General features: G+C 47.0%; 1 protein-coding gene across 3 annotated transcripts in view; it reads right to left on the bottom strand.

Annotated features, from left to right (window-relative positions):
- Positions 1 to 15,169, bottom strand: part of LOC140132371 (cytochrome P450 2C8-like) — a 51,697-nt gene that overhangs the window by 20,952 nt on the left and 15,576 nt on the right. For 2 of the 3 annotated variants that reach the window (XM_072151059.1, XM_072151057.1), the window contains exon 1: positions 1,832 to 2,479. The exons of the other annotated variant lie outside the window; for it this stretch is intronic. In XM_072151059.1, coding sequence (XP_072007160.1) covers positions 1,832 to 2,462 — 631 coding nt within the window. In that variant the 5' untranslated portion in view covers positions 2,463 to 2,479. Of the gene's footprint in view, positions 1 to 1,831; positions 2,480 to 15,169 lie in introns of those variants that run through there. 3 annotated transcript variants of the gene reach the window in all.

The following is a 15,169-nucleotide window of genomic DNA, read 5'->3' as shown; positions in this document are numbered from 1 at the left end:
GGAATAGTTACGAATAAGCCCTTTTACTACCCAGTACATATAGGGGTAATTGAGCAGCGGTAGATACTGCCTAGATAGGCAAGGGTTAAGAATGTTAAGTGTTAGCAGCAGATTATTCAGATCACTCTCCAGTAGTGGAATAGTAAAAAGGAACTTTATTTATGAACAGAACTCCCAGAATTTCTCAGCATACAGTATAACATGTCTGTACTGCTATCTGTCCATCTGCAGCAAGCAAGGAAAGATGTCTGTGCTGTCTCTTCCTGTCTCAGAGAGTTTTTTTTTTTTTATTTCTTTGACAGCCTAACTTTATTAACATTGACAATATCCCTAGACAAAGGCTCATACATGTAATACATACAAAAGTAGTTGTTGCATACAGTATTATTATTCCAACACCCCCACTCAACAATTACTTATCCAGTCAGTCCCATCATGTTCCTGAAATATTCAAACTTGGTTCTTGGCAATGGCTTTGTCATGGCATCCGCTATCATCGTGTCAGTTTCGCAGTAGACAAAGTCAATGATGCCTCGTTCCACTAAATCACGCAGGTGGTGATGTCTTACATCAATGTGCTTGGTCCTGGCATTGATCCTTTCACTGCTGGCAAGTTTAATACATCCTTGGTTGTCTTCATAAATGGTAACAGGTTGAGTTGGAGTTTCACCAAGATCCTCTAATAGTTGGTTCAACCAAATTACTTCTTGACTGGCATGAGCCGCCGAAATGTATTCTGCCTCTGTAGATGATAAAGCAACCGACACCTGCTTTCTGCTTGACCAAGAAATTGGACTTTCTCCCAATTTGAACAAGTAACCACTTGTTGACTTTCGATCACTTAAGTCTCCAGCCCAGTCTGCATCCACGTAGGCTGTGAGCTTTAGATCACCATTTGCAGATATCCTTAGATTCATGTCTTGAGTCTGCTTTAGATATTGGAGGACTCTTTTAACAGCATTCCAGTCTCTTTGACGTGGCTTACTTACACGTCTGCATAAAATGCCCATTGTCGCTGTGATATCAGGGCGAGTAGTAGTGGCTATGTACAGCAGTGCCCCCACTACTTTTCTGTAGCTCTCATTACTAGGTAGTAAATCATCTTCTCCTTCCAACTTTAGGTAAGATGGATCCATTGGTGTTGAAGCGCCTTTGGCTTCTGACATCCCAAACTGGTTGAGAACTGAGACAATTTTAGATTTCTGGTTGAGAAGGAAACTTCCATCATCTTCTCTCTGAATCTGGATTCCTAGATAATGTGACACATTTCCAAGGTCCTTTGTTTCAAAATGTTGGTTCAAAATTGTTCCTACCTTTGTAATTTCAGCTTCTTCTTGATGAGCTATGATAACATCATCAACATACAGAAGAACGTACATCCACTTATCTGCTATACATTTTGTGTATAAACACGGATCAGCTTGACTTTTTGTAAACCCTTCTTTCAGTAGAACATCATTCAGTTTAGTGTTCCACGCTCTTGCCGATTGTTTTAGGCCATAAAGAGATTTTTGCAGTTTACACACAAGGTGTTCTTCTCCTTTCTTAATATAACCTTCTGGTTGAGACATATAAACCTCTTCTTCTATGTCACCATTTAGAAAAGCCGTCTTAATGTCCAAATGTCTTACTTTCATGTTTTGCACAGCTGCTACAGACATTAACACTCTAAATGTTGTTTGTTTAGCAACTGGAGAAAATGTAGCATCATAATCTTCTCCATACTTTTGTAAGTAACCTTTTGCAACTAATCTTGCCTTAAATCTATGCACTTTACCATCAGAGTCATACTTGGTTTTGAAAACCCACTTACATCCGATTGCTTTCTTACCCTGTGGTAGCTTGGTAATCTTCCATGTCTGAAGCTGTTGAAGGGATTCCATCTCTTCATTTGCAGCTTTAATCCATTTCTGCTTTTCATGGAGTGGCAGTTGTTGCATCTCATCCCATGACTGAGGCTCTGACTCACAAAGTGTCTTCGCTATGTAGGACAGGCGTTTAGCTGGAATACCTTTGTTTGATCTGTTGGATCTCCTGACTGAGGGTTCAGCTGGTATTACAGTCTCCTCTTCAGTGGCTTGAGAGCCGATCCACACTTCAGTGTCTTCTTCATTGTTTTCTTGAATTTGTGACTGTTGCTCAAGTGGAATTATTGGAGTAACTTCATGAAATTTGAGTGATACAGAGTTCTCATCTATCACTATATCTCTGCTGATTGTCACCTTGTTGGTCTCTGGGTGCAGGATTCTGTATCCTTTTTGAGTTTCACTGTAGCCTACCAGGATTCCTTCCTTTGCATGAGCTTCCCACTTTGTACGCTTTTCCTTAGGAACATGCACAAATGCTTTACTTCCAAATATTCTTATGTGCTTTAGTTCTGGCTTCCTATTATTCCATAGCTCATATGGAGTTTTCTTTGTAGCTTTCCCTGGTAATCTGTTTTGAAGATAGCAAGCGGTCATTATTGCTTCTCCCCAATATGTTGTTTGGTAGCTCAGCATCAAACAGCATACTTCTTCCACTTTCACAAAGAGTTCGGTTCTTTCTCTCTGCTATACCATTCTGTTCTGGGTGGTATGGTATGGTGGTCTGGAACACGATTCCGTTTCTTTTTAGTGTAGCTTGTGTCTTACCACTTGTGTATTCAGTTCCATTGTCAGCACGTAGTATCTTTGGCATTCTTCCAAATTTGTTGGATACTTCAGCTATGTATTCTTCTAGTTTCTCTGCAACTTCATCTTTGCTGTGAAGCAAATAGACAATTGTATATCTTGAATAATCATCAATAAATGTCAGAAAATATCTCTTCTTTCCAGGTGTTTGAGTACTCATTGGCCCACACACATCTGTATGAATCAAGTCCAGTGGCTGTGCTGATGTAATGGTGCTGTGTTTAGGAAATGATTTCCTTGTCATTTTACCTTTAAGACAACTAGTACATTTCATCTTTTGACTGCATTGGTCAATTGTAACGCCCTTAGCAAGCTCTTCCTGAACTAGCGTTCTTATTGCTTCTGGGTCTCTGTGCCCAAGACGCCTGTGCCACACATGGAGGCAATTCTCATGTTGTTCTTGTTTGACAGTATAAACAGCCTCTTGGTGTTGTAACTGGTACAGTTCATCTTTGATTTTTCCTTCTGCAAGAGTATGACCCTCTCTTGTGATTATGCAGTTGTCATCCTTAAAAGTAACTACATTCCCTTCTCTTGTGAGTTTCTTCACTGATAACAAGTTGCTTTCAAGACTTGGAACATAAAGAACATCCTTTACTTGGATCTTTCTGGTTTCTGTTGGAGAGACTTGGCAGTGGAGGTAGCCATCTCCTATTCCTTCTGAAGTTATATACTGACCATTGGCTAAGATGACTTTTTCTGATCTGCTTTGGTCTAGCTTAGAAAAGAAACTTCTGTTATTTGTCATATGACTTGTAGCACCAGTCTATACACCATACATGCCTTGCTGATCTGCCTGTACTTGTATTAAATGCTGATTCAACACACACAGTGTCCTTTTCATCTTTAATAGCACTTTTGGCCTTCTGATTATTCCCTTTCCCTTTAAGCTGATTCATTTTTGCTTTCCAGACTCTGCAGTTTGCCTTTAAGTGACCGGGTTTCTTGCATACAAAACATTCACGTGTTTCCTTTACATGACTCTTATGTGTTGTATAATCCTGAGTCTGTAATGCAGATTCTGCGGTGGACACATCACTGCTGCTTGCACTCTCTGTTTTTCTCTTGTACTCATCCACAAGTTTGCCTTTAACATACTCTAATGTGAGCTCATCATCTGGCCGTGCATCCAGTGCGGTGACCAGCGTGTCATAGCTTTCTGGGAGACCGCTGAGTAACAGTGCAGCAACATGGAAGTCTTTTATGTCTTCTCCTATACCGCGCAGACGCTCCACTATTTCTAGGGTGTCTCTGATGTAGTCCTGCATATTCTGGCCCTTGCTTAACTTAGACTGATACAGTTTCCTCATTAGATAAAGCTTATTGCTGAGATTTGTTCTTTCATGCACTTTCTGTAGCTCCTCCCACATGTCCTTTGCAGTGTCACATTTGCATATGTGTACAATCTGGTCATCATCTATACTGAGGGAGATAGTGCTCTGTGCTTTCTGATCCTTCTCTATCCATTCATCTGATGGAGGATCAGGCTTGGGCTCCTGTGTAGATTTCCATGTACCTTCTCTTATTAGAAGCATCTTCACCTTGAATTTCCAGGATTGGTGGTTCTGGTTTGTCAGGCTTGGCACTGAGAACTTCACAGGATTGCTGCTGGCTGCCATCTTATCTTCCTCTTTTATCTTCTTACTGTTCACACTTTACTATTGTACTGTGATACTGCAATACTTGGATACTGGGCCCATAACCTGTTAGCAGCAGATTATTCAGATCACTCTCCAGTAGTGGAATAGTAAAAAGGAACTTTATTTATGAACAGAACTCACAGAATTTCTCAGCATACAGTATAACATGTCTGTACTGCTATCTGTCCATCTGCAGCAAGCAAGGAAAGATGTCTGTGCTGTCTCTTCCTGTCTCAGAGAGTTTTTTTTTTTTTTTATTTCTTTGACAGCCTAACTTTATTAACATTGACAATATCCCTAGACAAAGGCTCATACATGTAATACATACAAAAGTAGTTGTTGCATACAGTATTATTATTCCAACATTAAGGTTATCATCCAATGATATGCCTCAATGCACTTAATTGTGAACTGGAGTGTGATTGGAGAAGGAGACCACCTGACCAAGGTTTAACTAGACCCTTAGTCAGGTGAGGAGTCAGTCTCTTGGAATCCAGCTCTCTTACCAGAGACACCTCAGAGCACAAGCTCTGATCACAGGCCTCCTAGGCCTCAGCTCTATAACTACAGACAGAGTGACATAGGACAAACAGGACAAAGCTGCAGCTTCCAGCATTGGACACAGCTACATCCGAGCCTGCCCCTGCATTCAGGCTGGTGACACAGCAAGCTGAGGTTCCTTCTCCAAGATCACTCCAGTACTGCACTTGTACAGAATCGTTTGGCCTGTTGTTACCGTTGGTTCGCATAAAGAACTGTAAGTTAGTTTATGCACAACATTGCCTCCGTCTGGTCCCTGATACGGCTGTATCACCATCAAGGGCGCCCCATCTATCTACCAGGGACACGTAATACAGACTCTAAGGGGTGCCCCAGGGAGATCCAGTACATCAGCCTCTCCCTCCATATTTCTTGCACACACCACCTGCTGGAGAGCTGCCAGGCTGTAGGACAGCCCTCCGGTCCCCATAACAAGCACCGTGACCACAGCGTGCCCTAGGCCGCAACCGCCAGCCACTCCGGTATTCTGGGCCCCGGCTGCCTCCAGGCCCCAAGAAAAGGCTCGGCCCCGGTGGGGAATGTTGCACAGGCAATGAGTATAAGACGCTTATGTGTGAGGTAAGATGGAGAGACAGAGACAGGGGGAGATTTATCAGAAGCCTCTGAGGTAAAACTGTTCCAGTTGTCCATGGAAACCAATCAGAGATCAGCTGTTGTTTTATAACCAGTTGTGGGAAAATAAAAGCTGAGCTCTGATTGGTTGCCATGGGTAACTAGAACAGTTCTGCCCTCAGACACTTCTGATAAATCTCCCCTTAGACAAAGAGACAATCACCATTATAAGAGTGTGAGAGACAGAGAGTGTGAAATTAGAGCATCGGAGACAGACAGTTGCTGGAATGCGAGCGTCAGAGACATCACTGGAAGAGACTGTCAAAGTTATTTTTAACCTATTCTATTTTGTTGTAGCTAAGAGCAGTTATTTACTATAACGGGCAACGCCGGGAGCTACAGCGAGTATATATATAAAGCTGAGTGTGTGTCTGCTAAAGGAATCTGTACCGTCACATTTACAATCACCAAATTTTGCACAGTTGTTGCCTATGACTCAGGGAACGTCTTAGACCAGGTTTTTAGCTAAAACTTTTACCCCACGCTCTCCAAAATCCACTTATTACACACCATATACAGTAGACATTGGGGCACATTTACTTACCCGTCCTGCGCGATCCCTGAAAGTACATTGTTCGACCGGAATGCACATCTGCCGCGATTCACAAAGATCGTGCGCCCGTTATCCTGCATGTGTCGCTTCCCCGCTCAGGTCCCTGGAGTTCACCTTCTTCTTCCTGGTGCATGTAAGTGCATTGTCCGTGTATAATGCGCTGTGCGGGGAGTCACTAAGATCATGCACCTGATATCCTGCATATGTCGCTTCCCCGCTCAGGTCCCCGGAGTTCACCTTCTTCTTCCTGGTGCATGTAAGTGCATTGTCCGTGTATAATGCGCTGTGCGGGGAGTCACTAAGATCCTGCGCCCGATATCCTACATGTGTCGCTTCCCCGCTCAGGTCCCCGGAGTTCACCTTCTTCTTCCTGGTGCATGTAAGTGCATTGTCCGTGTATAATGCGCTGTGCGGGGAGTCACTAAGATCCTGCACCCGATATCCTGCATGTGTTGCTTCCCCGCTCAGGTCCCCGGAGTTCACCTTCTTCTTCCTGGTGCATGTAAGTGCATTGTCCGTGTATAATGCGCTGTGCGGGGAGTCACTAAGATCGTGCGCCCGATATCCTGCATGTGTCACTTCCCCGCTCAGGTCCCCGGAGTTCACCTTCTTCTTCCTGATGCATGTAAGTGCATTGTCCGTGTATAATGCGCTGTGTGGGGATTCACTAAGAACGTGCGCCCGATATCCTGCATGTGTCACTTCCCCGCTCAGGTCCCCGGAGTTCACCTTCTTCTTCCTGGTGCATGTAAGTGCATTGTCCGTGTATAATGCGCTGTGCGGGGAGTCACTAAGATCCTGCCCCAGATATCCTGCATGTGTCGCTTCCCTGCTCAGGTCCCCGGAGTTCACCTTCTTCTTCCTGGTGCATGTAAGTGCATTGTCTGTGTATAATGCGCAGTGCGGGGAGTCACTAAGATCCTGCACCCGATATCCTGCATGTGTGGCTTCAACGCTCAGGTCCCTGGAGTCCACCTTCTTCTTCCTGGTGCATGTAAGTGCATTGTCCGTGTATAATGCGCTGTGTGGGGAGTCACTAAGATCCTGCGCCCGATATCCTGCATGTGTCGCTTCCCCGCTCAGGTCCCAGGAGTTCACCTTCTTCTTCCTGGTGCATGTAAGTGCATTGTCCGTGTATAATGCGCTGTGTGGGGATTCACTAAGATCGTGCGCCCAATATCCTGCATGTGTCACTTCCCCGCTCAGGTCCCCGGAGTTCACCTTCTTCTTCCTGGTGCATGTAAGTGCATTGTCCGTGTATAATGCGCTGTGCGGGGAGTCACTAAGATCCTGCCCCAGATATCCTGCATGTGTCACTTCCCCGCTCAGGTCCCCGGAGTTCACCTTCTTCTTCCTGGTGCATGTAAGTGCATTGTCCGTGTATAATGCGCTGTGCGGGGAGTCACTAAGATCCTGCCCCAGATATCCTGCATGTGTCGCTTCCCTGCTCAGGTCCCCGGAGTTCACCTTCTTCTTCCTGGTGCATGTAAGTGCATTGTCTGTGTATAATGCGCTGTGCGGGGAGTCACTAAGATCCTGCCCCAGATATCCTGCATGTGTCGCTTCCCTGCTCAGGTCCCCGGAGTTCACCTTCTTCTTCCTGGTGCATGTAAGTGCATTGTCCGTGTATAATGCGCTGTGCGGGGAGTCACTAAGATCCTGCCCCAGATATCCTGCATGTGTCGCTTCCCTGCTCAGGTCCCCGGAGTTCACCTTCTTCTTCCTGGTGCATGTAAGTGCATTGTCCGTGTATAATGTGCTGTGCGGGGAGTCACTAAGATCCTGCCCCAGATATCCTGCATGTGTCGCTTCCCTGCTCAGGTCCCCGGAGTTCACCTTCTTCTTCCTGGTGCATGTAAGTGCATTGTCTGTGTATAATGTGCTGTGCGGGGAGTCACTAAGACCCTGCGCCCGATATCCTGCATGTGTCACTTCCCCGCTTAGGTCCCCGGAGTTCACCTTCTTTTTCCTGGTGCATGAAAGTGCATTGTCCGTGTATAATGTGCTGTGCGGGGAGTCACTAAGATCCTGCCCCTGATATCCTGCATGTGTCGCTTCCCCGCTCAGGTCCCTGGAGTTCACCTTCTTCTTCCCGGTGCATGTAAGTGCATTGTCTGTGTATAATGCGCTGTGTGGGGAGTCACTAAGATCGTGTATCCGATATCCTGCATGTGTCGCTTCCCCGCTCAGGTCCCCGGAGTTCACCTTCTTCTTCCTTGTGCATGTAAGTGCATTGTCCGTGTATAATGTGCTGTGCGGGGAGTAACTAAGATCCTGCGCCCGATATCCTGCATGTGTCGCTTCCCCGCTCAGGTCCCTGGAGTTCACCTTCTTCTTCCTGGTGCATGTAAGTGCATTGTCCGTGTATAATGCGCTGTGCAGGGAGTCACTAAGATCGTGCACCCGATATCCTGCATGTGTCGCTTCCCCGCTCAGGTCCCCGGAGTTCACCTTCTTCTTCCTGGTGCATGTAAGTGCATTGTCTTGCGACACAATTTGAGTGTTAAATCCGGCGCTCAGTCTGAATCAGTCGGATCATCCAATGGCACGCCCCCCAATTTCTGTTGCATGAAAGCCAGCGCAGTTGTGCCAGTTGTGGTGTGAGGGGTATATATGATATATGTGGGGACACAGTGTGGTCAGTTGTGGTGTGAGGGGTATATATGATATATATGGGGGCACAGTGTGGTCAGTTGTGGTGTGAGGGTATATATGATATATGTGGGGGCACAGTGTGGTCAGTTGTGGTGTGAGCGGTATATATGATATATGTGGGGGCACAGTGTGGTCAGTTGTGGTGTGTGGGGTATAAATGATTTATGTGGGGTCATAGTGTGGTTAGTTGTGGTGTGTGGGGTATAAATGATATATGTGGGGTCATAGTGTGGTTAGTTGTGGTGTGAGGGGTATATATGATATATGTGGGGGCACAGTGTGGTCAGTTGTGGTGTGAGAGGTATATATGATATATGTGGGGGCACAGTGTGGTCAGTTGTGGTGTGAGGGGTATATATGATATATGTGGGGGCACAGTGTGGTCAGCTGTGGTGTGAGGAGTATATATGATATATGTGGGGGCACAGTGTGGTCAGTTGTGGTGTGAGGGGTATATATGATATATGTGGGGGCACAGTGTGGTCAGTTGTGGTGTGAGGGGTATATATGATATATGTGGGGGCACAGTGTGGTCAGTTCTGGTGTGTGGGGTATATATGATATATGTGGGGCACTGTGTGGTCAGTTATGGTGTGAGGGGTATACATGATATATATGGGGGTACAGTGTGGTCAGTTGTGGTGTGAGGGGTATATATGATATATGTGAGGGCACAGTGTGGTCAGTTGTGGTGTGAGGGATATATATGATATATGTGGGGCACTGTGTGGTCAGTAGTGGTGTGAGGGGTATATATGATATATGTGGGGCACTGTGTGGTCAGTAGTGGTGTGAGGGGTATATATGATATATGTGGGGCACTGTGTGGTCAGTTGTGGTGTGAGGGGTATATATGATATATGTGGAGCACTGTGTGGTCAGTTGTGGTGTGAGGGGTATAGATGATATATGTGGGGACACAGTGTGGTCAGTTGTGGTGTGAGGGGTATATATGATATATGTGAGGGCACAGTGTGGTCAGTTGTGGTGTGAGGGGTATATATGATATATGTGGGGCACTGTGTGGTCAGTAGTGGTGTGAGGGGTATATATGATATATGTGGGGCACTGTGTGGTCAGTAGTGGTGTGAGGGGTATATATGATATATGTGGGGAACTGTGTGGTCAGTAGTGGTGTGAGGGGTATATATGATATACACTCACCGGCCACTTTATTAGGTACACCTGTCCAACTGCTCGTTAACACTTAATTTCTAATCAGCCAATCACATGGCGGCAGTGCATTTAGGCATGTAGACATGGTCAAGACAATCTCCTGCAGTTCTCCCGAGCATCAGTATGGGGAAGAAAGGTGATCTGAGGCCTTTGAACGTGGCATGGTTGTTGGTGCCAGAAGGGCTGGTCTGAGTATTTCAGAAACTGATGATCTACTGCGACATTCGGATGGTAGGGTCAGAATTTGGCGTCAACAACATGAAAGCATGGATCCATCCTGCCTTGTATCAGCGGCTCAGGCTGGTGGTGGTGGTGTCATGGATCCATCCTGCCTTGTATCAGCGGGTCAGGCTGGTGGTGGTGGTGTCATGGATCCATCCTGCCTTGTATCAGCGGGTCAGGCTGGTGGTGGTGGTGTCATGGATCCATCCTGCCTTGTATCAGCGGGTCAGGCTGGTGGTGGTGGTGTCATGGATCCATCCTGCCTTGTATCAGCGGCTCAGGCTGGTGGTGGTGGTGTCATGGATCCATCCTGCCTTGTATCAGCGGGTCAGGCTGGTGGTGGTGGTGTCATGGATCCATCCTGCCTTGTATCAGCGGGTCAGGCTGGTGGTGGTGGTGTCATGGATCCATCCTGCCTTGTATCAGCGGCTCAGGCTGGTGGTGGTGGTGTCATGGATCCATCCTGCCTTGTATCAGCGGCTCAGGCTGGTGGTGGTGGTGTCATGGATCCATCCTGCCTTGTATCAGCGGCTCAGGCTGGTGGTGGTGGTGTCATGGATCCATCCTGCCTTGTATCAGCGGCTCAGGCTGGTGGTGGTGGTGTCATGGATCCATCCTGCCTTGTATCAGCGGGTCAGGCTGGTGGTGGTGGTGTCATGGATCCATCCTGCCTTGTATCAGCGGGTCAGGCTGGTGGTGGTGGTGTCATGGATCCATCCTGCCTTGTATCAGCGGGTCAGGCTGGTGGTGTCATGGATCCATCCTGCCTTGTATCAGCGGGTCAGGCTGGTGGTGGTGGTGTCATGGATCCATCCTGCCTTGTATCAGCGGCTCAGGCTGGTGGTGGTGGTGTCATGGATCCATCCTGCCTTGTATCAGCGGCTCAGGCTGGTGGTGGTGGTGTCATGGGTCCATCCTGCCTTGTATCAGCGGGTCAGGCTGGTGGTGCTGGTGTCATGGATCCATCCTGCCTTGTATCAGCGGCTCAGGCTGGTGGTGGTGGTGTCATGGATCCATCCTGCCTTGTATCAGCGGGTCAGGCTGGTGGTGGTGGTGTCATGGATCCATCCTGCCTTGTATCAGCGGGTCAGGCTGGTGGTGCTGGTGTCATGGATCCATCCTGCCTTGTATCAGCGGGTCAGGCTGGTGGTGGTGGTGTCATGGATCCATCCTGCCTTGTATCAGCGGCTCAGGCTGGTGGTGGTGGTGTCATGGATCCATCCTGCCTTGTATCAGCGGCTCAGGCTGGTGGTGGTGGTGTCATGGATCCATCCTGCCTTGTATCAGCGGGTCAGGCTGGTGGTGCTGGTGTCATGGATCCATCCTGCCTTGTATTAGCGGGTCAGGCTGGTGGTGGTGGTGTCATGGATCCATCCTGCCTTGTATCAGCGGGTCAGGCTGGTGGTGGTGTTGTCATGGATCCATCCTGCCTTGTATCAGCGGGTCAGGCTGGTGGTGGTGGTGTCATGGATCCATCCTGCCTTGTATCAGCGGCTCAGGCTGGTGGTGGTGTCATGGATCCATCCTGCCTTGTATCAGCGGGTCAGGCTGGTGGTGGTGCTGGTGTCATGGATACATCCTGCCTTGTATCAGCGGGTCAGGCTGGTGGTGGTGGTGTCATGGATCCATCCTGCCTTGTATCAGCGGCTCAGGCTGGTGGTGGTGGTGTCATGGATCCATCCTGCCTTGTATCAGCGGCTCAGGCTGGTGGTGGTGGTGGTGTCATGGATCCATCCTGCCTTGTATCAGCGGCTCAGGCTGGTGGTGGTGGTGTCATGGATCCATCCTGCCTTGTATCAGCGGGTCAGGCTGGTGGTGGTGGTGTCATGGTGTCTTTGGGCCCCTTGGTAACGCCACAGCCTACCTGAGTATTGTTGCTGCCCATGTCCATCCCTTTATGAGCACAATGTACCCTGTAACATCTGATGGCTACTTTCAGCAGGATAATGCGCCATGTCATAAAGCTGGAAGCATCTCAGACTGGTTTCTTGAACATGACAATGAGGTCACTGGACACAAATGGCTCCACAGTCACCAGATCTCAATCCAATAGAGCATCTTTGGGATGTGGTGGAACGGGAGATTCGCATCATGGATGTGCAGCCGACAAATCTGCGGCAACTGTGTGATACCATCATGTCAATATGGAGCAAAATCTCTGAGGAGCTTCCAGCACCTTGTTGTATCTGTGCCACGAAGAATTGAGGCAGTTCTGAAGGCAAAAGGGGGTCCAACCCGTTACTAGCATGGTGGACCTAATAAAGTGGCCGGTGAGTGTATGTGGGGCACAGTGTGGTCAGTTGTGGTGTGAGGGGTATATATGATATATGTGGGGCACAGTGTGGTCAGTTGTGGTGTGAGGGGTATATATGATATATGTGGGGGCACAGTGTGGTCAGTTGTGGTGTGAGGGGTATATATGATATATGTGGGGGTACAGCGTGGTCAGTTGTGGTGTGAGGGGTATGTATTATATATTTGGGGGCACAGTGTGGTCAGTTGTGGTGTGCGGGGTATATATGATATATGGGGGGCACAGTGTGGTCAGTTGTGGTGTGAGGGGTATATATGATATATGTGGGGGCACAGTGTGGTCAGTTGTGGTGTGAGGGGTATATATGATATATGTGGGGGCACAGTGTGGCCAGTTGTGGTGTGAGGGATATATATGATATATGTGGTGGTACAGTGTGGTCAGTTGTGGTGTGAGGGGTATATGTGATACATGTGGGGGTACAGTGTGGTCAGTTGTGGTGTGAGTGGTATATATGATATATGTGGGGGTACAGTGTGATCAGTTGTGGTGTGAGGGGTATATATGATATATGTTGGGGCACAGTGTGGTCAGTTGTGGTGTGAGGGGTATATATGATATATGTGGGGGCACAGTGTGGTCAGTTGTGGTGTGAGGGGTATATATGATATATGTGGGAAGGTACAGTGTGGTCAGTTGTGGTGTGAGGGGTATATATGATATATGTGGGGGCACAGTGTGGTCAGTTGTGGTGTGAGGGGTATATATGATATATGTGGGAAGGTACAGTGTGGTCAGTTGTGGTGTGAGGGGTATATATGATATATGTGCCGGCACAGTGTGGTCAGTTGTGATGTGAGGGGTATATATGATATATGTTGGGCACAGTGTGGTTAGTTGTGGTGTGAGGGGTATATATGATATATGTTGGGGCACAGTGTGGTCAGTTGTGGTGTGAGGGGTATATATGATATATGTGGGGGCACAGTGTGGTCAGTTGTGGTGTGAGGGGTATATATGATATATGTGGGAAGGTACAGTGTGGTCAGTTGTGGTGTGAGGGGTATATATGATATATGTGCCGGCACAGTGTGGTCAGTTGTGGTGTGATGGGTATATATGATATATGTGAGGGCACAGTTGTGGTGTGAGGGGTATATATGTGTTAGGGATTTTTTTATGCAGGGCCCCAACAGCCCTTTTGACTTTTGTAAGGTGAGTCCTAATTAACCCATGATTGAACATAAAGACCAAGACATACATCAATCTCTTAGTCAAGATCTTCTACCTTTAATAATCAAAATGCATAATATATAACAGACAGAAGAGTCATCAGAGGGGTGTGAATAGTACACTGCAAAGCTATTGGTCATCAGCAAATTCTGGGAAAAAAGTTAATTAATTGTGCTCAGTTCTCAGAGACCTTGTACACAGATATTGTTTATACTAAGAAGAAGATAAGTGGCTCCAGAATCATATTATTATGCAGCTTCGAGGACAGACTGGCTTCTCATTACATGTCAAAGGGTATTAGCTGACAGGCAGCAAACAGGTTACATAAAATGAAGTTTGAATCATGACATTAACTTGACAATGGTTAGGGAACATGGCCGCTGTATCTAAGATGGCGGACAGTAGTCAAGATGGCGTCCGAAACCATTGCGACCTCCTTAACATATGATATATTTGGGGGCACAGTGTGGTCAGTTGTGGTGTGAGGGGTATATATGATATATGTGGGGGCACAGTGTGGTCAGTTGTGGTATGAGGGGTATATATGATATATGAGGGGGTACAGTGTGGTCAGTTGTGGTGTGAGGGGTATATATGATATATGTGGGTTACAGTGTGGTCAGTGGTGGTGTGAGGGGTATATATGATATATGTGGGGTACAGTGTGGTCAGTTGTGGTGTGAGGGGTATATAAGATATATGTGGGGGCACAGTGTGGTCAGTTGTGGTGTGAGGTGTATATATATGATATATGGGGGGGCACAGTGTGGTCAGTTGTGGTGTGAGGGGTATATATGATATATGTTGGGTACAGTGTGGTCAGTTTTGATGTGAGGGGTATATATGATATATGTGGGGGCACAGTGTGGTCAGTTGTGGTGTGTGGGGTATATATTATATATGTGGGCACAGTGTGGTCAGTTGTGGTGTGAGGGGTATATATGATATATGTGGAAGCACAGTGTGGTCAGTTGTAGTGTGAGGGGTATATATGATATATGTGCGGTACAGTGTGGTCAGTTGTGGTGTGAGGGTATATATGATATATGTGGGGTACAGTGTGGTCAGTTGTGGTGTGACTGGTATATATGATATATGTGGGGGCACAGTGTGGTCAGTTGTGGTGTGAGGGGTATATATGATATATGTGGGGCACAGTGTGGTCAGTTGTGGTGTGAGGGGTATATATGATATATGTGGAGGCACAGTGTGGTCAGTTGTGGTGTGAGGGGTATATATGATATATGCAGGAGCACAGTGTGGTCAGTTGTGGTGTGAGTGGTATATATGAGATATGTTGGAGCACAGTGTGGTCAGTTGTAGTGTGAGGGGTATATATGATATATGTGGGGTACAGTGTGGTCAGTTGTGGTGTGAGGGTATATATGATATATGTGGGGTACAGTGTGGTCAGTTATGGTGTGAGGGGTATATACGATATATGTGGGGGCACAGTGTGGTCAGTTATGGTGTGAGGGGTATATACGATATATGTGGGGGTACATTGTGGTCAGTTGTGGTGTGAAGGGTATATATGATATATGTGGGGGCACAGTGTGGTCAGTTTTGGTGTGAGGGGTATATACGATAT

Source organism: Engystomops pustulosus, chromosome 5, assembly GCF_040894005.1.
Source record: "Engystomops pustulosus chromosome 5, aEngPut4.maternal, whole genome shotgun sequence".
In the NCBI taxonomy this organism is placed as follows: domain Eukaryota; kingdom Metazoa; phylum Chordata; class Amphibia; order Anura; family Leptodactylidae; genus Engystomops; species Engystomops pustulosus.
This window is presented reverse-complemented; position numbering and strand designations above follow the sequence as displayed.